This window comes from Ammodytes marinus (genome assembly GCF_949987685.1).
Source record: "Ammodytes marinus genome assembly, chromosome: 14".
In the NCBI taxonomy this organism is placed as follows: Eukaryota; Metazoa; Chordata; class Actinopteri; order Uranoscopiformes; family Ammodytidae; genus Ammodytes; species Ammodytes marinus.
In genome coordinates, this window is record NC_137218.1 from 9,720,610 (window position 1) to 9,745,948 (window position 25,339).

The following is a 25,339-nucleotide window of genomic DNA, read 5'->3' on the forward strand; positions in this document are numbered from 1 at the left end:
TGTAGATATGTTGTTGCAACTGGAATGCTAATGTCACAAAATTGTGTCAATAAAGATTAAAATGTGGGGAGAAAAAATTGTCACCCTTCCTATTGAAAAGAATGAACGGAAAGAAAACCTCTAACACTTCAAAACAGAAAAGGGAGTAAATAAACCCATCGTTGTGGTATGGTAACACAGTCGTACACATTCATTCACCTGTTCGATGGCGCTCTTGAGTTTGTTCATGTGGCTTTCAAAGAGAGGGAAGTGGGAGAAGAAGAAGTCCTGGAAGCGGCTGTTCTCCTCGGGGTTGGTAGACAGAGTGAAGATCACCCCGATGGCAATCTTCTTCTTGCGGGCCACGCCGAGGCTGGGCCCGCCGCTCTCATCAGACAGGTTGAAGCTCTCCTCCACAGACCTGTTAAGGGTTATATAGGAGTCAACGTCACAGCAACCTCCTACTACCGTCAATATGAATATTACCACTTTTGCCCACGAAGACAGTTATCTCTTACCTTAAATATAATCTAAATATAGTTTCAAAACTGGTTGGGGGTATCTTATACTTAAACAGTTTAATAATGATTAACTAAGGCTTGAATATAGTATAGTAAAAATAGTACCAACCAAACATTGTAGAGTACCAACATAAGGGAACCGTGTCGCACTGATTTTTGTGGCCAGCGCCCTTCAACGGCTCTGAATTATATACTGTTTATACTGGCTGTCCAGCATAAACCCCGCCTCCCATGTAAAGGTGCTGTCTGCCGTGGAAACGCAAGCCAGATCTATTAAAGTAAAATAAATATGCTTAAGAGGCTGTGTAGGTATCTGAAATGTATCAGGATACCGTGCCCTGCTGAACTTTCTGTCTGTCTGTCTGTCTGTCTGTCTGTCTGTCTGTCTGTCTCTCTGTCTGTGCATAGCAGCAGACTGTGTCATTTTCCCAGCTGCCTGCTAGATTCTCTGGTAGTTTTAGCAGACATTTAACAAACGCCTGACAGAAGGCCTGGACAGTCAAGAAAAGTGATTGGTCATTAAAGTGTGTTTCTGGGAGTGTCACTTTAACTGTTATGTTTGCATGAAATATTTCACTCTTGATAGTTGCTCTTCCCTGCAATTTTATTTTGAAAATGCATTTACAGTTGTACCTGGCATAGGCGTGTTCATGTGTTAATGTGTTCATGTGTTCATCTGTCTCACCATCGGGGGAAGACACCGTTCTCCAGGCTGGTAGTCTGGCTGCGGAGCCATCGGCGCTGGTAGCTGGACGCACAGCTGCTGGTCAGGGAGGAGCCGGGAGACGGGAAGGGAGTGATCAACAGGCTACTCAGAGAAGCTAGAGGGAGAGACACAGAGGGGGAGAGGAGAGGAGGGGAGAGGAGAGGAGAGGTCAGATAGAGGGAAAGGTGGGTGACAGAAAAGAAAAAAGGACAAGAGTGAGTCAGACAAAAAGTGCGTAGGGTTTCTCATTCTGAACAACACATTGCGCACACACACACACACACACACACACACACACACAAATCTAGAAGACAGTAACTTTTCTTCTTCTGACAAAGAGCACACAAAACCAAAGGATAACAAAAAGAAAACATACACACACACACTTCTCTTCCCCAGACACAGCCCTCGATAACTGGATAGCTTTAATACGAGATCAGATGTCAGCTGGCCTGCTAACAGTCACATGCTGCAGTTGCTTGACAACCTGGCTTTACACCCCCACTCCAACATAATACAAGCCTGATCATAGGGTTATTTACAGGCTCTGATCGATGGTCACATGAACCATGAGACGGGTGTGTGTGTGTGTGTGTGTGTGTGTGTGTGTGTGTGTGTGTGTGCGCGTGTGTGTGTGTTAGTGTGTGTCTGTTTGAAGAGATAAGGAGAGATAACTCCAAGGAGGTGATCGAATAAGAGACCGTGTGAAGTATGAAGGGAATGAGGAAGAAAATACATGACAAAGGAGTAGAGTCACGGACGCTGGGAGATTTGTGTGTATTTATGTGTGAGAGTCACATTCAGAGCTCTCCGCCCCAACTGCTGTGGGAGGGTGGAGAGAGAAGAGATGGGAGGGCGGGCAAGGCTCAAATTAGCAGCTCATTTACTGGTTGCAGGTTTTGAGAGCTGCTATATTTAATCCTCTGCATGTGACCCGGGTTTGAGAAGAAAGCCCAATTCCCCTCATACCCGTCATGCCAATGGGGCATAGTGGTGTTTGTAGAGGGGGGGTGAGGGGGCTGCACAAGGTGTCCCTGTCCCTATACTTACTTTGAACTCCTCAACCCTATCTCAACTCTTACCGCTGCATTATTTTCTATATTTTAAATGTTTTTAAAGACAGGTTTGGAACAGACACATTGGCGGTGGAGAGAGGAATGTTATCCCTCTCACCCTGCAACTCTCACCTTTCTCACCCTCTCTTTCCATACACACAGCATTAAGCCATGAGGGGGGCTGGGGGGGAATGCCTATGGGTCGTATTAATGAATGGAAAATCGTGTGCATGTGCGTCCGCATACCACATCAGTGAAATAGCGTCTTTAGCACCGCCCGTTTAAAGTAACCAGTGCTCGCGCAACTCACTCACACTCTTGACCTTGGAAAGTTAAAAGCAAAAGCAGGTCAACCTGAGAAAATAAACTCATTAGCTGCATCGCTCCTGTTTTGGACAATCCGGAGGGAGGAAAGACAAGAGATGGAAACACATCTGTGGGAATCTGTGATGTGTTTGAGATGAAAAGGCGGTGACACTCTGAAGTGTAATATAGTCCAATCATTTCATTATACTATGACCGTCTCTGTTCCATCGACGTCATTGGTCTAGACAAGAGTAAAGGTGAAAGCCATTCAAAAGGCTCAGCTGTAGGGGCTGAAAGCTGAATCGACTGTGTAGGTCAATCCAGGCTTTGGCTTCTATAGTCTCTTTAACATACCTGATCTGGCGATGCCGCTGTCCCTCTCGTCGTAAAGCCCTCGGCCCGGCATGTCCATGGGGTGACTGTGGCCTGGAGAAAGGGAGGAGGAGGATGGACAGAGAGAGAGAGAGAGAGAGAAAGTGAAGGATTGGGGTTAAAGGGTGAAGGAAAGGGGTGACGAGAGAGGGTAGATAAAGAAGAAGAAAGGAGAGCCGGAATTGAGAGGGATGACAAAGAGACAAAATTATCCTGTGAGACACTGAACATGTGTTCCTGAAACAAAGCACAGGGCATGCTAAGGATGCTCTTATCAATACCAAGTCAGATCCATGTGTGTGCTTATCACATCCTCTGCATCCATGACCGAGCTATAGCAAGACAATCTACACTTCTACCCAAAGAACTGCAATCATTCTTTTAACAACTGTGGCACAAGGCACGTTTCCTCTTATTGCCCGGCCAGTGAGTGCATCACCATGTGAAATGGTTTACAAAGAACATACAGTACAGACTAGGGTGAAAATGTCTGAATTATATATTGAACGATGCAGAATTTTTTTTAAACAAAAAATGCAAAGGCCTGGCCTTTAAACCACACATCTCCTACGTGTGAGTTCACTGCAATATAAGCCTCAAAAACACAAGAATTCATGGGACTAATTCATATTGTGAAATGGCTCTTTCCGATTGATTCTCATGGCGTTAGTGCACCCTTTGTTTTTTAACACCAAAAACAGGTAGTGTCACAAGCATAAAATAAATAAGACCAGAAGCCCAACTGTTGTAATAGTTAACCAGTGAGCAACAGCCTATCTACTGCAACAGCTTTGATGTGACTTTCTACAACAGACACCAAAATCTTAAATCCCCGCTTCCCTATTCTCAAATGTCTTCTCGTCAACACATCGTAGTAAAATGGGAAATATATCAACAATTCTCGTAGCAGAGAGGTGTGAAAACCACAAAGGAAGCAATTCAGTGTGCAGTTGAGATGATTTATGAGCAACTTAACAGTTAACGTGAACCCTTTTTTTGTCTGCGAGTGTGCGTTCCTGTGGCGCATTGTGCTTTATAACCATACCGATATTGAATAACTGACGGAGCTACATGCCATGCCAACCTAAGGGTGCCCTCTCATAGGATTGTGGATAGGCAGCATAGGGCAGGGAGAGGCTCTTTATCTACGACCACTACGGCAAGGGCAGAGGTTTTACCCCCCCAGGGAAGCAGGAATAACCACTCAATACTACCAACAAAGAGCTATCTGATCAGCATGATAAAGAGGATGACAATTCATTATTCCATTACTGCAGCCAGTCAAATGTACTTCTTTTTAGAGAGTCAATTAAATGGTGGAATTAAGAAAGTTGAATACGTGTGCGTTAAAAGGCAGTGTATGTATCTGGATTGTTCGGTCCAGTAAAAGCAGGCCTAAGTACTTACTCTTCTTGATAGAAAACACCAAGCTGATCAAAAAGCTCACCAGGAAAGTGTGTTGCTTTACAGTCGTGATACATGGGCAATGCAGTCGTGTTGTTATATAGTCGGTACGCATAAAAATCACACAGGTTCTAGGTTGCAAAGAACAGGTTTTAAGTGGGTGTCACTGGTTGCGATACATCTGGGGATTACTTTAAGTGGTACTGGTTAAATGCCTGGACTGCAGAGAAAGTGAAATATTAAGTAGCTTCTTCCGTGGCCCAAAACAAGCTGTGTTACTATGTGTAACTGTATGGATGTGAGCGAGGCTGTTCCTGAAAGTCTATGCTTGCTCAGGTTAAATGTATCTGCATCCGTAAAGGGTTAATATAGGACTAAAAAACAAAAGCCTACAATACATCAGTGCCTTAAATTACTGAGGATAAACTGAGGCTAAATGCATTGCCCAAGTATCACGGTCACTGTCAAAGACAAGTTAGTGAGTGAAGAACACAAAGAAGGAGAAGAAAGAACTAAAAAGGACTTTAACTAAGGCTACAGCCACCGACAGCAGAAAGAAGAGAACCCATTCACATCACTTCCGCATGCATACTACACCTACAGGCCTGGGTCAGATAGTACTGATTGATATATGTTAGGATTCTTTTGACAAAAAGCAAAACATAGGTATGGAAGGTTGTTGAACACATGCCTCATTTATTAAATAAGTGGTTGTTTGTGTTGTTTAGGTGAATAGGATTAATAAGAGTTGTTTGTGCAGCTTCTATCTGACCCAGGTTATTTGCAGACGTGCTGTGACATTGCATGCTATGACTACTGCTACCACTTCTAGTGCAAGAATTCACCAGGCAGACATGCAGTCGCTGAGAGGCAAAGGCCTAAGCATAACACTAAGACCGCCACTACACACACACATACGCATGCAACCGGCACACATGGCCAGTTTTGAAGCGCCAACCTGAAAAGAAAGATGCGCTCTTGATGAGGCGCAGAGGGCCCTGTTCAGAGAAGGCCCGTCGAGGGCTGCAGAGCTGAGAAAATCCTGCGCAGCACAAACAAAAAAAAAACATGGAAGAGACGAAAGGGAGGCAGAGGGGAAAAGGACAACAACAAAAAACAAACATAAAACCATGGTTAGTGAATGAGTATAAAGGAGGAAAAGCTGTCGTCCGACCATAACAGTTACAGGAGCTGTTTTAGTCTGGAATGAAATAATGACCATCATCTGGTAAGCCAGTCGGTCGGTCAGACAGACAAACAAGAAGACTGGTATCGCTCACAGAAAACACAGCTAATCAAATAGATTACTTAGATTACACGTTTATCTTTTGTTTTTTCTGTGAGGATACGACAGAGAAAATGCACAAAAGGATAGAATTTGCCAACAGTTCTGGATTATTTTCTTTAATATTAAATATATTCTTCTTACTATTTGGAGCTTGTCGTCCATTTCTAGGTCAGACTTGTAGATTGTGTGTGTGTGTACACAATCTACCATATCTGGAAATTTGATACCAACGTTTTACCACGAGTGATAAATAGACTAAACAGACCGCTCAAAGGTTGGTTTAGGGGAGCAGATGTGGCAGAGCTGTTGGCAGAGTCTATGCAGCCTCGTTTGTATTCGGACACAAATGTTAAAGCACCAGAAAGAGAACCAAAATGAGCTGCTTTCTCACAGTTCTAGCGAGGCACTTGATCTGTGTAAACTATACAACAGGCTAAACTCATGTTACAATTAAGCTGAAAATACAGACAATATTTTGTGAATATTCCTCCATTAAATTGTGGTGTGTGGCTTATTCTCAAGAAGGTGTTATAAGCACTAAGGCAACATGATAAACTAAATACAATTGACTGAATGTAATCGTACAAGCTTAAAGAAGAAAAGGAAGTGCACCGAGTGTCTGGCTATGTTCAAAACTAAAACATTTCCCACCTTAGTTTTCGACTTACAATTTACGATTAAAGTGAAATGAAACAGGAGGAGTGTCATTGGTGGTTTGCTGTGGCACTAGGTTTCTATGGTTACCTATGTTTCCTAGGAGACTGTTGGCCCCGGCGTTTTGATCAGGCCTTAGGGTGTTGCCGTCCTGTCCAATGAACTCCAGGCTGTCCTGTAATCTGCACCAGATGAAAATCAATTAGATCTGTCAGGTGTATGTGAGGATGACTTTAACACGTGCAGACAAGATAATTAGGCTGAACATATACTGTATTTTAGTTTTTACTATAAATAAGGTGTCACATAGGGAGACAGAGAAAGAAAGAAATATGAGTAAATACAAAAAGGGAAAGAAAATAGAACTGACGTGACAATTGAACTGTCAGTATCCATGGTAGACATGAAGACAATGAATATAGACCATGACTGATTATGACGGAGAGAAAGATGGAGAGATGAGAATGAATGTGCTGGTTTATGGAAGAAGTTGTCATAGGAATAATAGTGATAAGGGTGTGTGCCTGTGTTGATAAGTGTGCGTGCACATGTGCATGCTTACGTGTTGAGGCTGCCGTACACACTGCCTCCCGTCCTGGCGGTGAACACCTTGCTCAGCATCAGCTGAGGTGGCGATCTGACATGACGATAGCACAGGGACAAAGATCATCAGCATGTGTCCTTAGGTCATGCACATTTCACATCTGACCTAATGTCTCTTTTCTTCTACCTCATCCTTTTAAAAAGTATAATTTTCTTCCTTGTTCATTAAATGTCTCTTTTCCTACTTCCTTCACGTAATTATCCAGATATATCCTAAACTTACTGGCCAGGTAAAATGCAAAGGCAAATTAGATTTCACCTCCATACTAGATGTCAAAGGAACTTATTGTCAAAGGATGTGTTTGGTTTACGGCAGTACTAGCTTGAAGGAGAAAGCCATTGATGCATGCCTGCTCTTCTTACCTGATCTGATGGATTTTTAGCGTGGAGCCTTTGTAGCTCATAGCCACAGAGCCAAACATCATTTCCCCCAGCATGACAACATCTGAAGAACACCTCGAACCCTGCTGAGGAGAAGAGAGGAAAAGCACAAAATGTGTTGTGTTTTTTTCCCCTTTAGGAGTGAAGCACTCCAGACTGAACAAGGGCGGCTATCAGTGTATGGATGTGTGTGTGGTTGGGTGAATTTGTGTGTGATTGGGTGAATGTGTAGAAAACAATTAAAAGTGCTTTGGGTCTGTGAAAAAAAAACAGAAATAAACGCTTTATAAGTGGAGTCCATTTGTACAACTGCTTAAGCGGTGGGGTGCAGATGAATATATACGTATGGACCTTATACATTGAATCGTCAGCTCTGCGTTACCTGGAAGCGCAGGCCGTGTTCCTTGGTCTCCTTGGGTTCAGAGGTGCAGGAGGAGGAGCTGTCCAGGGAGCTGCTACTGCCTCCTGTAGGACGGAGCTGGCAGCATTTACCAAACATCTTCACCGGGGCCTCAGTGCTGCTCTGTGGGATGAGAAAACAAAACAAGGGGGATTGTTAAGCCAAATGCCATTCACGCAAATACATATCACATCATAAAAAAAAATCCCAAAACGTCAAACTAACTTAAAAAAGGTGCTCAGAAGGACTTTCTGTTTGTGTTCATTCTTGCACCCCCTTTGGACAAAAGCGGTAGTGTTTTGGTGAGCGTACCCATGACAAAGGCATTAAGAAAAACTATATTAAAAATAGCATTCTTTGCTCCGATGCCCTCGTTTGTTGTGAAATGTCATTTATGATCATCAGAGGAAAACATTTTCAGAAAGTTCCTTAGCACCTTTAGACCTTATTTAATGTCCATATAATACAGTACAATTGATTTGAGGTTATACTGTTTGACTTTAAAAGGATGTGACAGCGTTTGTGAATATAAACAACTGGTGGAGTATAAATCATACCAGCCACTGCCATCATTGGACTGAGGGAAGCTGACTGAGAGCACACTTGGCCTAAAGGTCAAACTTTATATTTCCCCCCAGCCCATATGAAAGTGACCTCCATCGGAAAACACATAGATTAGGTTGAATTGTTCAGGTCTTAAAAACTTTGAAACCTAAGCCAGAGGCACTCGTATAAACAGCAAACTAAAAGCAATGTGAGCTCAATCAGCCTGTGTCATGTGCCTTCTTAACGTGGCTGACTATTCAAGAGGAATGCATGTAGGAGGGTGGGGAGCGGGGGATGGAGGATGTGTGCGTGTGTGTGTGTGTGTTTTTGTGTGTTTCTTTTAGCTAGGCTCTGGTAATGGCTCACTTGAAACCACTGTCACTGCCAATGGAAGAGAGGGAGAGAAAGGAAGAGGAAAACTGAGCGGGTGGACAAAGAGAAACAGAGTGAGATGAGGAGGGAAGGAGAACAGAGGAAGAAAGAGACTTGTTTGTATGCAGCGTACTGTGCCAATTTTTTCGACCTCTCTCATAAATATGAGCGATTTTGCAGAACACACGTACGCCACACGGATTCTCAGCGCGCCTGTGTGTACGAGTGTGTGTGTGTCTGTTTGAGTGTGTCCATGGGTGTGTGTGCGTGCTCTCTGCAGTGTGAGGTGTGTACACAGAGGCCAGCAGCATGTGACTCTCAGTCATATGACTCTGTCGGGAACTCGTGAGCAAGCTGCACTGCAATCATTCCTCTCTCTCTCTCTCTCTCTCTCTCTCTCTCTCTCTCTCTCTCTCTCTCTCTCTCTCTCTCTCTCTCTCTCTCTCTCTCTCTCTCTCTCTCTCTCTCTCTCTCTCTCTCTCTCTCTCTCTCTCTCTCTCTCTCTCTCTCTCTCTCTCTCTCTCTCTCTCTCTCTCTCTCTCTCTCTCTCTCTCTCTCTCTCTCTCTCTCTCTCTCTCTCTCTCTCTCTCTCTCTCTCTCTCTCTCTCTCCACCAGTCTAACTTCATTCCTCTCCATTCCCTGCAGATTTCTCTCTCCTTTAATTCATCCATTTTTTCTCCAAGATTAGATTTGTCTTCCTTTCCAACCTTCCCTTTTTATTCAATAGTTTTATTTCCTAATCCTACGTTTTCTTAATTCTCAACTCTCTCCCTCATCTCATGCATCATGCCCATTCATCGTTTCTCCATTCCTCATTGGCTGTTGATCTCTGTTAAATGCATTTCTCTGACTTGACGGAAAAAAAAGAAAAGAAAAAACACAACAAAAAAAAACAGCCATCATGTGATAGAAGCCCTAGCTGTGCAGAATTGCCAGATGTATGAGTTGAAAAGTTGACCAAACACACAATCGAGTTTTTTCTTGTTTATGTCAGGGTGTCACAAGACAGCAGGAGCGTGTGTCTGTGTGACGGCAAGGTGATGTTAGGCATCACATAATTAGGCAGATGGACAGATAGACATGAGAAGGTGAGGCAATACAGAGAGCAGACAGGTAGTAAAAATACAAACAAACTAAAACTTATAAGCAATAAAATTTAAAATTTAATAAAAAATTTAGAGACAGAAGAATTAGGGAGGGACAGATGAAGACAGACAGCGAGGAGGAAAGACAGACAGACAGACAGCGAGTTAGTGACTCGGCTGTCATGTGAGGATGAAAGAATGCTGCTTACACTTGGGCTTTCAGCCGATGCTATTATTATTAATTAGAGATAAGAAGAGCAACAGAACAAACCGGTTATAGGGTCAGACGGGAACACACAGTTCACACACACACAGTATGAAAGTATTTTCTGAATATTGAATATTGTTTATGTATTGTTGTTTTTCCTTTGAATTTGTTTGAACTCGACGTCATTGAAAATGAGGGTCACCCCTCAATTGGTCTCTCGAGGATAAATAAAAGTTAAATGAAAAATGAAAAAAATTAGGCGTGTTGTTCGAAAGTGAAAAAGGAGAGAAGCCTAACATCTAGAACTGGCAGTCAAAAGACCAATGACATGTTGGCAAGCTCATGTTGGACACACCCTGATAAAGGCTGCAGTAGACGCTGTGGTAAAAAGCTTTTTTATCATCAGGTCACACTAGGTGTAATAGGTCTGTTGACAATTAGCCAACGCTGAGTCTCGTGAACTCACAGACACACGCAAATAAGACTACCTGTTTGACGGAGTGTCAGAATTTAAAGAGGTGCTATCTGCCCTTAAGGGGCTACTCACACTAGGGCCGCGGCCCCGTGCCAAAGCTCATTAGCATACTAAAGTCTAGAACGTTTGGCTAGTGTGACCACGCCATCCGTATTCCAGCACGGAACAGCCCCTTGGCCACGGCACACCTGGGAGAGGTGTGCCGTGGCCAAAGTACAGATGCTAATGAGATGACACGCGCACAAGCAAGCGCACAGGCGGCGTTCCTGACGTGAATTTATTAAGGATGCATTGTCCGTTAACGTCCGCTGCCTTACTAGTCGGCACCAGAATTGCCCACCACTTGGACTTGTAGCTATAATGTGTGAGAATTAACGTGTGTGTAAGCCTAGGTGTGGGCTAATAAAAGAGGGAGAGAGCTAATTAGGTCGGCTCAGAAAGCACAGCAAAAAGGTTTTCGTGTTTACTCACGTTCGTCAGATGATTTTTTTTCTTTTTCCTCCCGTCAGCTGTCATAACTGCATTTACGCATGGCGGTGGAGACGCACCCAAAACAACACACCGCGGCCCGGTGATAAGGAAACAGTAGCCTACACTAAGGTTTAACAAGAAACTTTATAAAGACACTTAAAAAAACGATCTCTGCCCATACAAAAAGTTCTGACTTGGATTTGATGGAGCGATCGATGTGTACAAAACCATCCGGATACATATGGTCTGATGACGGGCCGTTATATTAATAATAAACAGCGTGCTGCACAAATATGAGACTGTTCACCGCGACCTATTAGGCCTACGTCAAGACTACATTTAAAAAAAAACAATAGCTTAAGGATTCTCGTTGCTCTAATGTGGAAGTGGAATATTTGATGCAAATTTGGCCGGATGAAAATATTCACAAACAGTCGTATAGCCTACAAGTAGACTAAGCTCCAAATCCTAAACGTGCACGGTGACGTAGGCAAGGTGCAAGTGTGCCCAGGCCACGAGCAGTGTGAGCACGGGCCTGCGGGGGGAGTGGGGAGGGGGAGGAATCGTGCTGAATCGTGCTGAGCACGGAACAGGCAAACGGCACTAGTGTGAGTGCGCCCTAAGACAACTTTGCCCTGGAAAAATGATCATAAGACATATTGGCATCAGCCAAAAGAAGGTTGAGCTTGTAATTTTAGACACTGCAGAGAAAATAAAAGCATACCGATTAACAAGCACTCATTCAACTGGTATTGTGACTGACCTAGTTTTGATGAAGCCGTTGGATACTATTTCAAATAATAATATGAATAAAATCCATCTCCAATAGGACAAAAAGTAACTATTTCAATGCAATGTTCAACTGCCCTTTTCAAAACCTTTTTAAATGTATATTTAATAGGCAGGATAGGAAAGTGAGAAAAGGGTAACTTTTCTTTGTTTATATTCTCATATGTAGGTTTTGTCCTATCAAGTCTATATTACAGATTTTAAAAATAGGACTAAGTGCATCAGTTGACCCCTGCTTTTTATACACACACATAGGGCTGGGCGATATGGGCCAAAATCAATATCTCGATATTTTTTTACTATATCTCGATACACGATATATATCTCGATATATTTCAAATCTCCTCTAGAGCATATCCTAAATGCTCAATTTAATTTATTTTTTGCATAACATCACACCAGTAATATGATTTAAATAGTCCCTGCAAAATGTGCCTGCACTAACAATGCATTAGGCTACATGAAACATGTTTATATTCTTTAGTGCTTTCTATTGAAACAATTTGAAACTTGCACATGGCAAAGAGTTTGCACATTGTATTGATTATTCCACATCCTTCCACTCCCATACAATGGATCCAGCATTATTTTATTTGGAAACAGTTTTTTCCATCTTCTGTTAATCTGTAAACTGAGAACACTAATTATGACTCATTACAACCACTTACTAATTGTTTATCACCACTAACCCCCTGAAGATAGCAGCCACACTTTAAATGCAGAACAGGTTTTGATCCATAATAGTAGTCTATGTGTATAAAAGGCTCTGACATGTATAATGGTTACTGTCGCTTTAAGAGCAGTTGCTCCCTGTCTAAGTTAAGTTTCGTTTTCTGCCTGTTAGTCCGAGAGAGAGATTCATGCAAGCGCAAACAGCAGGTGGCTCATCGTCCCTCTGTTACCTGCCTTATTGTTTAATTCTCCTGTATTTAGTTAATGAAAATAAAACTGGAAGACAATCAGAGGATTTAAATAAATACGGCTGAGAATTAAATGGGATGCCGTGGTTGTGTGACGTTGGACCAAAAACTCCCCCGGCGCTCGTTCGCTTTCCTCTCATAAGGACCAGGCTCTGTACAGCGGCCGCTTATGCTATCAAGCGCCCGTCTACAAAAAAGGTCCATGCTATGAACGACAGCCGCCTTCGCCGTCTTTCGCGCCCCCTCCACCCGCTCGTTTGGCTGTCATAAGAGCAGAGCCCTCGTCTTTTTTTCTCCCCCTCTCGTCGTTGTTTTCACATGGCGATAAAAGTAAACACTCACAGGGCACAGACTACGTCACAGGTGCGCGCCCAGGAGACTCTGGTTGGGAGGGGTGAGTGAGTGAGTTGCCAATGCATGTGAGTCTGTTAGGCCTTTCACACCGCCGCAAAATCGGAGCTAGTTCTGGGCTTGTTCGGAGTTAGAGCCAGTGTTTTGGTTTCACACCGCCAGAGAGCCTGCTCCGGGCCGTAAAAACCGGGAGAACTCATACCCCAGGATTGAGCAGGGTTTGATAAGAACTGCTTGCGCGAACGGTTGGGGGAGGGATTATCCTGACCAACCAGAGCAACTCAAACCTCATGCCCGCCATATTTAAAAACACCGCTACTACGAGACGTAAACATAACATAATTACCGAACGTAGCGATCAAATTGACCGGCGAGAATACGCTGTATGGGTCCTGTTTGCTTAAGAAAGCAAAGCGAGAGCCAACAAGTGTAAAAATAAGACGTATTCGCCGCTGTTGTTGTGCTTAAAGCTAGCGGTAGCTTTAGCGTTAGCCACAAGAGCAGCGGCGTCGGGTGACGTACACACACGTTTACAGTGACGTCATGACGTTGCTCTCTTGCCGGCTCCATGGCTGTCTCCGGTCGATGTGAAACCAACCGGTTCATAACTGGGATAAGGCTGTAACCAGTTTTGAACTGACCCCAACACCAGCCTGGAACTGACTCTTGGTTCATTTTGGTGTGAAAGGCCTATGTGAGGCAGAGGGGCAGAGAGCCACACGAAAGAGCGAGAGAAGCGAACACCAGCGAGTTTGCCGGTGGCGGCGGCGGCTAAAAAAAAAACACATTACGTGCCAGTTTGTATTCGATGGTCGCGATAGGGTCATTTTATACATCCCCTGGAGCACATCTCGCGATATATCGAATATATTCGATATATCGCCCAGCCCTACACACACACACAAAACAAGACCTGGAACAAACAGCATCTCTTTATAACCATCTAATTAACCAAGGATAGGTTTACAATGTCACAACACACACACACAAACAAACATGTGACTCACTGTGATAGGGGTTTCCTCCGTGCCCCTCTTTTTGCTGTTGGAGTCGAAGAGGACATTTCTGCCACGCCTCTCGCAGTCCTGGTACACTATCAACCTGATTTGACTGGGCTCCAGCTGGGGCACAGGCCAGCTGCATGGGAAGAAAGAATGGACATATTGGAAAGGATGGAAGGTGGAAGGGAAAAATAGGCCAATCGATGCACCTCTAGTGCTGATACTATACAAATCTGTCCACTGTAAATAAACCAATACACAGAACAAACCTTTTGAAAGTATAAAAATGATCACTGAATACTGACACAATTCATTACTTGGAAGCTTGAACACACTGCAAACCACCTCATATCAAAATAAAGCCTTGTGTTGTATTATGTGGTAATGAACATATGGTATGTTGCTATCTATAGCTACAGTGGGCCCCATTGTTTACACACTTTGCTTTCATAAGCTGTGTATTAAGAGCAGCTTCTTTTTCCAGCGCACACACAGTACGGGCAGATCGCTTATTTATTATCTCCAGTAATACTGAGGAAATGATTACCCATAACCAATTATGAATTATGATTCTTGAGTGACAACAAAAACTTTCTTAATACAACTTAAGGTGGTTAATGGATAAGATGTAAAGTCATATTGGAGATGTTTGGCATTCCATTTGAAAACTGTTGCAGTCTTAGTAGTAGTCTAGTGGCTGTGCATTTCATATGGTAGGAAACAGTTGAGTGACATTTAAAAACCAAACTGCAGTTTCATTCAGCTCATCTTAATAACGCTGGTTATTTGAGGGCATATATTTTGGCATTACACCTCACTGTGGGTAATACTACTAACAGGTCTCCGGAGGGTACCCGGTGCCCCCCTCTGCTTCTGGGGAAACTCGCCCCCCCCCCCCCCCCCCCACCAACCCCCCAAGTTGATTTACTAGGGTCTATTAAAGATGACAGGGGATTGGACTGACAGATACATGGCAGAGGATTGCTGTCCGATTTGAGAGATAGCCTGGTCACGCAGACGGACACAGAGCTGGAACTAAATATAGCCTTTTTTATTGGGGATCAAGGAGCATCCCGAAACACAAGTGTTTATAGTAAATGGGTTGGTGGAACAGTTAAGTCCATTTCAATTGCCAACATAATAGCACACACACACACACACACACACACACACACACACACACACACACACACACACACACACACACACACACACACACACACACACACACACACACACACACACACACACACACACACACACACACACACACACACACACACACACACACACAAAAAATTGATGGTCAGTGAGCCTTGACAGGACAGGGAATACCTTTGAGGTGGTGTATGGTTCGGTGTGTACGTGTGTGTGAGGAAGAGAATGTCTATGCGCCATCATGTGAGCTACTATTTACCAAACATTGGTGTCATAGTGCGAGAGGCATTCTTGGAGGCGAAATGGTTGGGTCATACAGGACAGCAGGGGAGAGTGAGTCATGTGCTACGACCTGCTCGGTGTTAAGTTGTCAAACCAAAGTCATATGTCAGGTAAAAGGCCTTAAGAGGCAACCATTCAAGACTCACTGTTTCTGGGACTCATAAGGGCAACATTAATTCAACATTGTATCAGCTGTGTCACTGTTTCTGCATGGACACACAACTCTAGCATTCAATCCTGTCTGCCTACCTACCAATATGGACATAAACCAAAGTCTAAATTTAAATTAAATCTCCAGTTGCTTAAAGTGGATAGTTGTTCATAAGATGTATCACTAGGCGATGCATTGTCAAGGGTATATATATATATAGTATTTCCCCCCCCCCCCATGCAATGGGTTTAAGGAATAATTCAACATTAACGCTCATTGCTACTTAGCTTAGCTCAAATATACTGTAGTCAACGGGGAGCGTTAGCCTGCATCCATGGACCATCACAAAAATAAACATTGCGATATCACTAACTGATCCTGTGTGCTTGTTGTTTCTTGTTTACCACGTTATGTTGCAGTCTATACATTTTGTACTTTTTCATTTTAGAATCAAATACATGATAGGTATTTACTCCAAGGGTAAATGCTGCAGGGATTCAACCAACAAGGCAGGTGTGAAAATGTTATGCGACAAGTTCCATCAAACTCAGCAAAAACATGCAACATATGTTTACACTAAGGTTTATGGTCAATGGCAATGGTGGAGTCCTGCCCCAGGCTCTTTTTTAGGAAGATTTTCTGCAACTAGTATCATGTACTTAATAAAGATGTACCACTGTGAGAAACAGGACATTTCATTAGGATGATTGTGACATGTAACATTGACAGTCCATAAATCAATTACATATGAATGACTTGACTGATTGTCATCTTATACTCCCGTTAAATCAATACAGTGATGTGCTGGTGACAGATGTAACTAAGCACTCAACCAGATATCATCTACTCAGGTTTTGCATAGGTTCAAAGCGAGTTACAACCAGTCGAGTGTGTTACTGAATGGCTGTTCTATTCCAGACATTTGCCCGTTTTTTGTTGTTGTTCAATCACTAATTATTATTATTATTAGACCCAACCTGTTAGTCACACTGCTAAATGGGTGATGTCATTCCTGCCTGCCCTACAAACTGGCTTCAAGTTGCATTATATGGGCCTGTGTCCATATATTCCGCTCACAGACCCGTGTGTAAGATTACACATCAGGCGGTGGTTTTAGTCCATCACATGCCTCCTTGAAATTCAACTACTGAATGATTGTGTTCAGCTTCTGTGCATCACTGTATGTTTTGGATGACAGTACTCAACTCGCTCCAATTGATAACAAGTATCTCTAAAAGTGATTTAACCTTTTTTTTTAAAGACAATATTTGTTATTTTACTCAAATTTTGAATGGGCAAAATAATATGTTTTTCAGAAGTTAAATGAGTCCTCCTTTCACTTTGTGGCCAAATATCAGTGCAACAAATCTCAAAAATTTGATAGTTTGTTTTCAAATCAGCCTAGAGGAGATGTGCATCATTTGACCCCATGTTCACTGCTCCCTTTGTTTTCACCATCACACACACACACACACACACACACACACACACACACACACACACACACACACACACACACACACACACACACACACACACACACACACACACACACACACACACACACACACACACACACACACACACACACACACACACACACACACACACACACACACACACACACACACACACACACACACACACACACACACACACACACACTAAAGAAAGCTAAAAAGAAACGGCAACAAAGACAGAGCCCTTTTACAAGCAACAGCAAACAGACTCAAACATATTGTCCTAAAGTAAAGAAAAGACAATAAGGAAAACTAAAGACGGGGTTCACAACAAGAGCTGGTGTCAAGTACCAGACACAACGAACAGAAGCTGGGAAAGAACAAAGGGAAATAAGGTTGATTGAGAAAGAAGATTTTACAGGCTGATGAATTGAGCTGAGACAATGAGAGAAAAGAGAAAAAGAAACATCTGAGATCTAGACAGAAAAGCATTTCAAAGAACAACAAGGCAGACTGAGAGGAAAGGAGGAAGTATTCCATCAGTGAGCTTGTGACAGTCACAGCGCTGCTGACAGAAGAGAGAGGGGAGTCATTCATAAAAGCAGCACATGACTTCATGACTGTTACATACTTGTACTGCCGTGACCTCAATTGTCTGAACCAAGAAAATGACTCCAAAAAACTACAATGTATTTGTTTCCTTGAACAACCTGTTGATCGCCAAGAGATAGCCCTGGAAACATGTCTAATGTCAAGCATAGAACAACAAGCAGGGACTTCTTCAAACCAAGTCATAGCTTCCTTAACAAAAAGGTAATGTATCAAGCCCTGAGATCAGAGATATGTAAAACAGAAACCTCCTTCCTTTGAACTAAAGCTCCATCCAAACACACATATGAAACAATGTTCTTTTCTTATCCCGCCAAACAATAGCTGCGCTTCACACCACAGAGCCATTCATTTTCATTATATAACGTCGACCTCAAAATGATTCAAATCAGTCACTAGCATCCCTGCAAACGCCTGGCACCTAAAAAAAACTACAGCCTTGTCGTGCAAAGTGTGCTGTCTAGCTGGGTACAGCCACAGGTTGCCAACACTTGAGCAGAAGACAGAAGTTAAAAACAGACACACAAACAACAACTGAAACATTGTTCTGAAACCTCCTTTGACCAACACTACTAGGGTGCCCGATAGGACACACACACACACACACACACACACACACACACACACACACACACACACACACGCAAGCCTGGTTAAATATTAGCGACACTCATACCTGGGCATCATTGCGAGTCTGCCAGTCTTTCCCCAGCCCTCGCCCTCTCTATCCCTCTCTTTTTCCTCTCTCTTCTCCTCCCTCAGCCAAAGCGGGGTCTAAGAATAGCGTTGAACTAAATTCACACAACAGCATGAGACTGTCAGGTGATCTCAGGAGCACTGTGTGTACTGTGTGCTGGACAGTACAGAGGCAGCAGCAGCAGCAGCAGCAAAGTGCCCCGACAATGCTGAGTGCCCCGACAGTGCTGACTGCCACAAAGCGCCGTGATAAGAGAGAGTGACAGTGGGGATTTGTTTGTGTGTCGTCTAGTGATCCCACTCTTTTTGTCCCCCCCCTCCCTTGCGTTCACGCTCTCCTTCTTTCCATCTTTCTTTTTTCAATTAATTCACTTGTGTAAATGTATGTAATTGATTGTATAAATCCATCCTTATAAAGAAGTCCCAAAACAACGAGCACAGAAACAAATGACGTAGAGAAACCAGACGTGTGCAAGACACTGAAAGTTTCCCAGATGTTACTTCCTCTTCATTTCTTCCTTTAACAATACATAAAGATGGGGGCTGGCTTTGTAACAAGTGGCAGCTTTTTGAAGTCTAAAAAAGTAGGAAAGAGAGCCATCAGTTAACCGTTTGCCTTCACAGAAGAACTGCCAAAGTGATACAATTTGTAACACTACTTCCGAAACATACCTCTCTCCAATACCTTATAATCTGGCAGTAAAGAAACATCCTTCATAAATGTTGTGTCTCCAGTGAAGCTTCTTAGTTGATGCTCTCCTCCAGAAAGCTTAGCACTTTAATACCTCATAATACCAGCCACAAAAAAGCTTGACAACATTCATTTGTCCATTGAAAGATGTTGTTCAACTAGCAGTGAGGCCACATAAAATGTAGGTTTTGGGAAATATGAAGAGTACACCCAAGAAGTTAGGCATCCGCTACAATGCACAGGGAATTTCAAGTGCATACAAATGGCCACAAAATATGTTGATAATCTCAGATTCCTGGAGTAAGGAAATATAAGAAGAAAAAAAAAACATTTAATGAGACAGTGACACAAAGTCTGCAACAGTGGAGCAAAAGCATCCAGAGCTGCTGCTGCTGCTGCTGAGGTGCATACTGATAAAAGGTCAAGTTTCCTGACTGCAGTGAGTCTGACATCATTCTGCTGGCTGACCTTAAAGAGCCCGGACTCTCCCTCTTGTGTGTGTGTGTGACAGAGGCAGAGAGACGGTTACATAAATATTCCCTCGTCCCAGGCTGTGTGACGTTCATCCGGCTGTGTGAGACAGAGGTGTCGGTTAGTTTCAGCAGACTGTCCTCCAGCCTCGACATAGTATTCTTTTTTTTAAATCCTTTGTTGTACCATCTGTGCTGCAGATATCAGCCGCCACTAAATGCTGGGCTACGCTAATTATATAAATGACTACATTAATACAGTAAGAAAGCAATAACCTAGCATCCTCAATGACATGTTTCTTGAAGTTTCTGCATACATTTGGGCTATTTAATTTTTACTTTTTTACTGCTGTGCTGTTGTCAACCACTGCAGAGGTTTTGCTAGATTTTACAATATAGTTCTACCCGTTTAAATTGAAATTACTGGGAAAACTACTACTGGGAATCACTGAGCACAAAATGTGCATGTGAGGATATCAGCTTTCCATATGGGCAGCACGATCTGTAGGTGATGACTGAAGAGAACATCTCACAGCAGCACTGCAAAACTGATACATCAACACTCTTAAGATGATTGAATATAGCAACTGTATAGCTATGTGTTTCAGATCAGTCCCTGCACATTGACAAGCTGTCCCATTTGTCACATGGAGGGTGCAATAGACATGTATGCTAGGGTTGCTGAAAATTCCCGGAATTTACCCTTTTCAAATCCCGGGAAAAAAGGGCCTCCTCCCGGGAAATCCCGGGAATTCCCATTAGACCGGAAGTGCCTTTTTAATACTTTATTTTGTACCCACGTACTCGGCCGAGTGGTTTATTGGGCACGTTATAGCCTCATATGCGCAGGGCAGACTGGATACTAGCTCTAAAATGAACTAAGGGCATTAAGTTAAGTCATCTAAAGGCGTTTTCAGACGGGAGGAGACTGTCTGTGCACTCGACATGGACCGGCGGGAGGCTCCGCGAGGAAACGCTGTGCGGTAACCATGGAAACAACTTTTGTTTACAACCCTGTGTCGCTGGCGCTGCTGTTAAATATCTACTCATATTGTTAACATTTGTTTAGTTAATAAGTGGATTAGTTATTCAGTTTGGTTTGGTTTAAATTAGAGCTGCAACGATTAATCGACGAATCGATTATTAATCGATTATTAAAATAATCAACAACTATTTTGATAATCGATAATCGTTTCAAGTCATTTTTTAATAAGAAATGTCCAATTTCAGCTTCTCAAATGTGAATATTTTCTGGTTTCTTTAATCCTATTATGACAGTAAACTGAAATATCTTTGTGTTTTGGACATAAAAATAAATTTGAGGACGTCTACATGGGCTTTGGAAAAGTGATCAACATTTTTCACCATTTTCTGACATTTTACGGGCCAAAACACTAATCGATTAATAATCGATTAATCGAGAAAATAATCGACAGATTAATCGATTATCAAAATAATCGTTAGTTGCAGCCCTAGTTTAAATGTCTACTTTGTGGATTAGGTCTAGGTTTCACTTTAGTGTTTGGTGGAACGGGGCGAACAGCAATGCTCCAGACCAGCTGTTTCATCTCATTAGATTAATGTCGCTACAAGAGAAAGCAGCAAAAGAAACAGGCTGTTGTTTTATGTTCATACAATCTTCACTTTACAAGCATGGTGAATATCACCATCTCATTGAGGAGAGAAAAGTAAAACACTATTCAGCTGTGCCAGGCTGCCAGCGCGCGTGTGTGTGAGTGTGTGTGAGTGTGTGTGACAGAGAGAGAGGAGCACAGACGTGACAGTTTAGCTGTAGTGCGGCCGCTAGTCGCTCCGTCTGTAGAACTGCGGACTCTCTCTCTCTACTCACATGTCAATAGCTGCGTTACAGACGTAACAACAGTTTAGTGCGGCCGCTTGTCGCCACGTCTGTAGAACGGTAGTGCGTCTCTCTCCACTCGCATGTCATTGAAAATGTATTACCATACGTCAATCGCCCCCCGTCTGAAAAGGCCACGATGGTGAGAGTGTCTTTTATTAGTAAAGGCCACTATTAATGAAGAATATACCACCCAAAAGAATAATAAAAAAAAAAAACGGGAGGACGGGTCCCGCGGCCAATTTCCGGTACTCCCGGACAGACTCATTTCACGGGAATCCCGAAATCCCGGGACCCGTCCAGCAACCCTAATGTATGCTCCAAGCACTATTAATTACCAGCAGTAGTTTGTTTTGTGCTGCCACACTATATTTTCCCATGACAGACGTGAACTACTAAGTACTACTACTAGATAATATGCATCACCGGAGTGACACAGGAGAACAGTGATCACCTAAAATCATATTATCATTGGGGCACCTTCTGCATGGGCATCTCTAAAATGCATAGACGTTAAGCTAGTACTTCCCATGGTGTGCCATGCCTGTCAAATTTGAAACCTTCCATGTCGAGATTGATGTACCTGTGTGTAATGCTATATGGCCTGGAAAATAACCCCCAACAGAGAGAACACGCCAAGCCCCAATTTCTACAGGACGAAACCCGATCCGGTATATATAGCACTTGCATATAACACATCTAACTAGGGCTGCTCGATTATGGCAAAAATGATAATCACGATTATTTTGATTGATATTGTAATCACGGTTATTAAAGACGATTATTCATTGTAGGGATGCACCAAAATGGAAATTCAGCCAATTCTTTAAACATTACATAAACAAAACTCCCAATTGTGCTCCTCAAACATAGCCTACAACTAAAGAGCCACACAAAATAAAAATCAGTAAAACCTTCGAATCTAAGAGTAAAATTAATATTTTACTAGGGATGTGATTGTGAACCATTCATTGATTTGTACTTCGACTTATAAGAGGAGGTAGGCTATGAATCTACAAAAAGATCGACTTATTGCCTTCCTTTTTTTTGCAGTGCACGTTGAGTTGCTGTAAAAAAAACTACACCACAGCTGACACCGTAATGTTCAGACTTTGCATCAGAGCGCTGATCATAAAAATTAGATGCTTTATTTAAACGAAGTCCATGCTTAGGTGCTGGTTGTAACTTTTCGTCTGTAGATTGAAACTAACGGAGGGGGTGCGTCTCACTGTATATTTGCTCTTGTCGCGCAGATAGTTTGCCGACATGGCACAATATATTCAGGCTCGAGAAATGCAATCAGAAAGCGGAAGCCTTTCCCCTCAACAACGTTAACGTGCAGGAATCCCCGACTATCATTTTACCCGTAAAGCCACAGAGCTTTTCTGCGCGGCGGCTTACACCGGCAAGTTCTCACAGTGAATGACATCGTTACCCACCGCCGCCATCACAGTGTCTCACTCACAACATGTTTCACCGAGTGAAACGCTGCTTCAATCGAGCAAGGCTTTTGTGTTTCGGTGTAACATCCTGGAAGAGCGTTTTAACTTTATGCTGAATAAACAATTGCATTGGAATCGCTGAAAGCGACAGTGTTCGGGCGGGGGCGGGGCGGAGCGCCGGTGGAGACAGAAGGGTGCGCTGCATTTACTACACATGACCCGGCGTGCCGCACAATAACCGTTTTATTACGATTATCTTGTTTTCATGATCGAGGGAAGCCAAAATTGTAACCGAAATCGAAATTCAATTAATCGCCCAGCCCTACATCTAACTATTGTTTTTGCTCTAAGTGCTAGTAAACAGCAGCTGTCTGGTGGAGCCTAAAGCACCTGAATACCTGCATACCTGCTGCTTTGGCTGCTGGTCATGTATAGCATGGAAGGACTTCTGCATTCCAGCAATCACAAGATTCTGAGAAAGAGAGAGAAGATGCCACAACTCCCAGAGGTCACTGGGCTCACCACACAACATAACACTGACTGGACTCGTTTGGCTATTATAAGTCAAAAGCCACAGTGGCTGTAATAGACAAACTAAATGTTACTATCATAGAGATGTTAAGCAAAAAGGTAAATAGGCCTACTTAAGATTGTTTAGTTTTAAGATATGCAAGATTTACATAATCGCTATGTTGAAAAAGAATAATAATAATATTGTTATTAATATTTAGCGCTATGTTTTGGCAAACTTGAATACATGATTCATTCACTGTTGTTCTCTGCATTCAGTCCATTACAGGTCCTGAAAAATGCCACCCTTAACGTATCCGTCTTTACTAGGGCTGGCCCGAATTATTCAAATATTCGAATACTCGTTCGGAAAATTAGTATTCGGAGCTTTGTTTTTTTTTGTTTTTTTATATAATTTTGTTTTTTTCAAAAAAAAATTGCAAGAAGCTAGTACTGCAATATAATGTCATCAAATAATTTTATATTTGGATATAAAAGTTAGTAATATTGTAGTAGTAGTAGTAGTAGTAGTAGTAGTATTGCTCATTTAGGAGGATATTACATCACTAAGTGTCATAGCGCATCCATTACTTCACCTCCGAGCGCGTAAATCTTCAACAAAATATGCAGATACTGTCAAAATCGGTTCCAGGGAGTATATAGGGATTATTAACGTTTTTTTTTAATAAAAAATAAATAAAATAAAAAAATAAAAAAAATAAAAATTGAATGTTTTTTTGATGGTGTGATTTTCTGGAACGAATATTCGAATATTGGCTCGGAAAAACCAACGAATATTCGAAGCCTGAAAAATGGCATTCGGGCCAGCCCTAGTCTTTACATTGTATGTCAATGTTATCTAATGTTTACACTGTGCCTTACAACTGTGTCACAACTTCATCTGAATCAGCGACACATGACAGAAACCAGGAAGTGATAAGAGCAATGAGCATATGACTGTCTCTCAAAGGATCACATGAATCAACGTATTATCAAGCTGAAGGAGTGGTGGCACTGAAGCCATGGAGAAATCCGCACGTATGGTCAATTTGGCTTAGTAGCTCTGCTTCCATAAGTTATAACACGTCTTGAACATTAACCTGTGTCGTCTCTTTGCTCCATTTAGTATTCAAAAAGGGACAGAAAGTGTCATATGATAGATATGATCAATTGCTCAGCATTAAAGTGATTATACTGTCAGTCAGCACATCCTTCCTCTGTCATTTCTCTCAATGCCACGTCATTATGTCCCACTGTCCGGCTGATTAACGTTTTGTGATCAACTGAACAAGGTTGCATACTGATTTGTATTCTTAAATTGACATTCAAGGTTATAGTAGTGAATGACCATGCTGTATTCCTTTTGATGGTAGAGGTCATCTAAAAGCAAATTATAATGCTGCTAAAAATATTTTTTTAGAAAAGGTCATCACGGTTAAAACAAACAAGTCAACCAATACATGAACGGCTAAAGCTTGGATGAAAATGAAGCTTAATCCTCACTGCTGCTTTTTTCTACATCAGCTCAATTTCATCATTAATTCATCAATAAAAAAATAAAATAAAATCAAAGCCCTTGCACATTAGCCAAATATTACACTTATTTATCCAGGACAATTCCCAATCCGAAATACAATTGGTGAAAAAGAAATGTAAATAGTACGCCATTTCATTTCAGTAATATAGAGACGTCACTTGTGTTAGAAACCAAAGTAGTGTATGCTATGGACTGAATCCAGATTATACAGTACTTTCCTAAGACATCACAGCCTGCAGTCCGTAGTAAGTTTAGCACCGTGTCCTCCTTCTACCTCTTGTGATCTGCACTTGTCAAATTCATTCTGGGAATTGTGGAAACTGCATTAAGTTTTCAACAAATACAAAACATATCATTACATTGACTTGGCAATTCATCAATGTTTATCATTTGTCATATTCTAGAAAGGCCTATCAACCAACCAATCATCAAAACCAACCAATAAACAAAAAACTCAGATGAGTTCCATATCCCCTCAGTGTGGCAGCAGCGCTTCAACTGATGTCTTCATAAAGTAAGAAGACATGTAGGCCTAACTAGATGTTAAGCCAACACACACAAGCACTCAACAGCATGTTGCTACTGTG

At 42.3% G+C, this 25,339-nt stretch overlaps 1 protein-coding gene across 4 annotated transcripts in view; it reads right to left on the reverse strand.

Annotated features, from left to right (window-relative positions):
• fnip1 (folliculin interacting protein 1) overlaps positions 1-25,339 on the reverse strand; it is a gene marked incomplete at its 5' end in the record, with an annotated part of 46,195 nt that overhangs the window by 17,059 nt on the left and 3,797 nt on the right. The window contains 9 exons of one of the 4 annotated variants that reach the window (XM_080041026.1): positions 199-400; positions 1,186-1,321; positions 2,922-2,993; positions 5,302-5,385; positions 6,376-6,467; positions 6,848-6,922; positions 7,252-7,355; positions 7,652-7,792; positions 13,895-14,024. In XM_080041026.1, coding sequence (XP_079897152.1) covers positions 199-400; positions 1,186-1,321; positions 2,922-2,993; positions 5,302-5,385; positions 6,376-6,467; positions 6,848-6,922; positions 7,252-7,355; positions 7,652-7,792; positions 13,895-14,024 — 1,036 coding nt within the window. Of the gene's footprint in view, positions 1-198; positions 401-1,185; positions 1,322-2,921; positions 2,994-5,301; positions 5,386-6,375; positions 6,468-6,847; positions 6,923-7,251; positions 7,356-7,651; positions 7,793-13,894; positions 14,025-25,339 lie in introns of those variants that run through there. The other 3 variants (XM_080041025.1, XM_080041024.1, XM_080041023.1) reach the window with 3 other exon arrangements.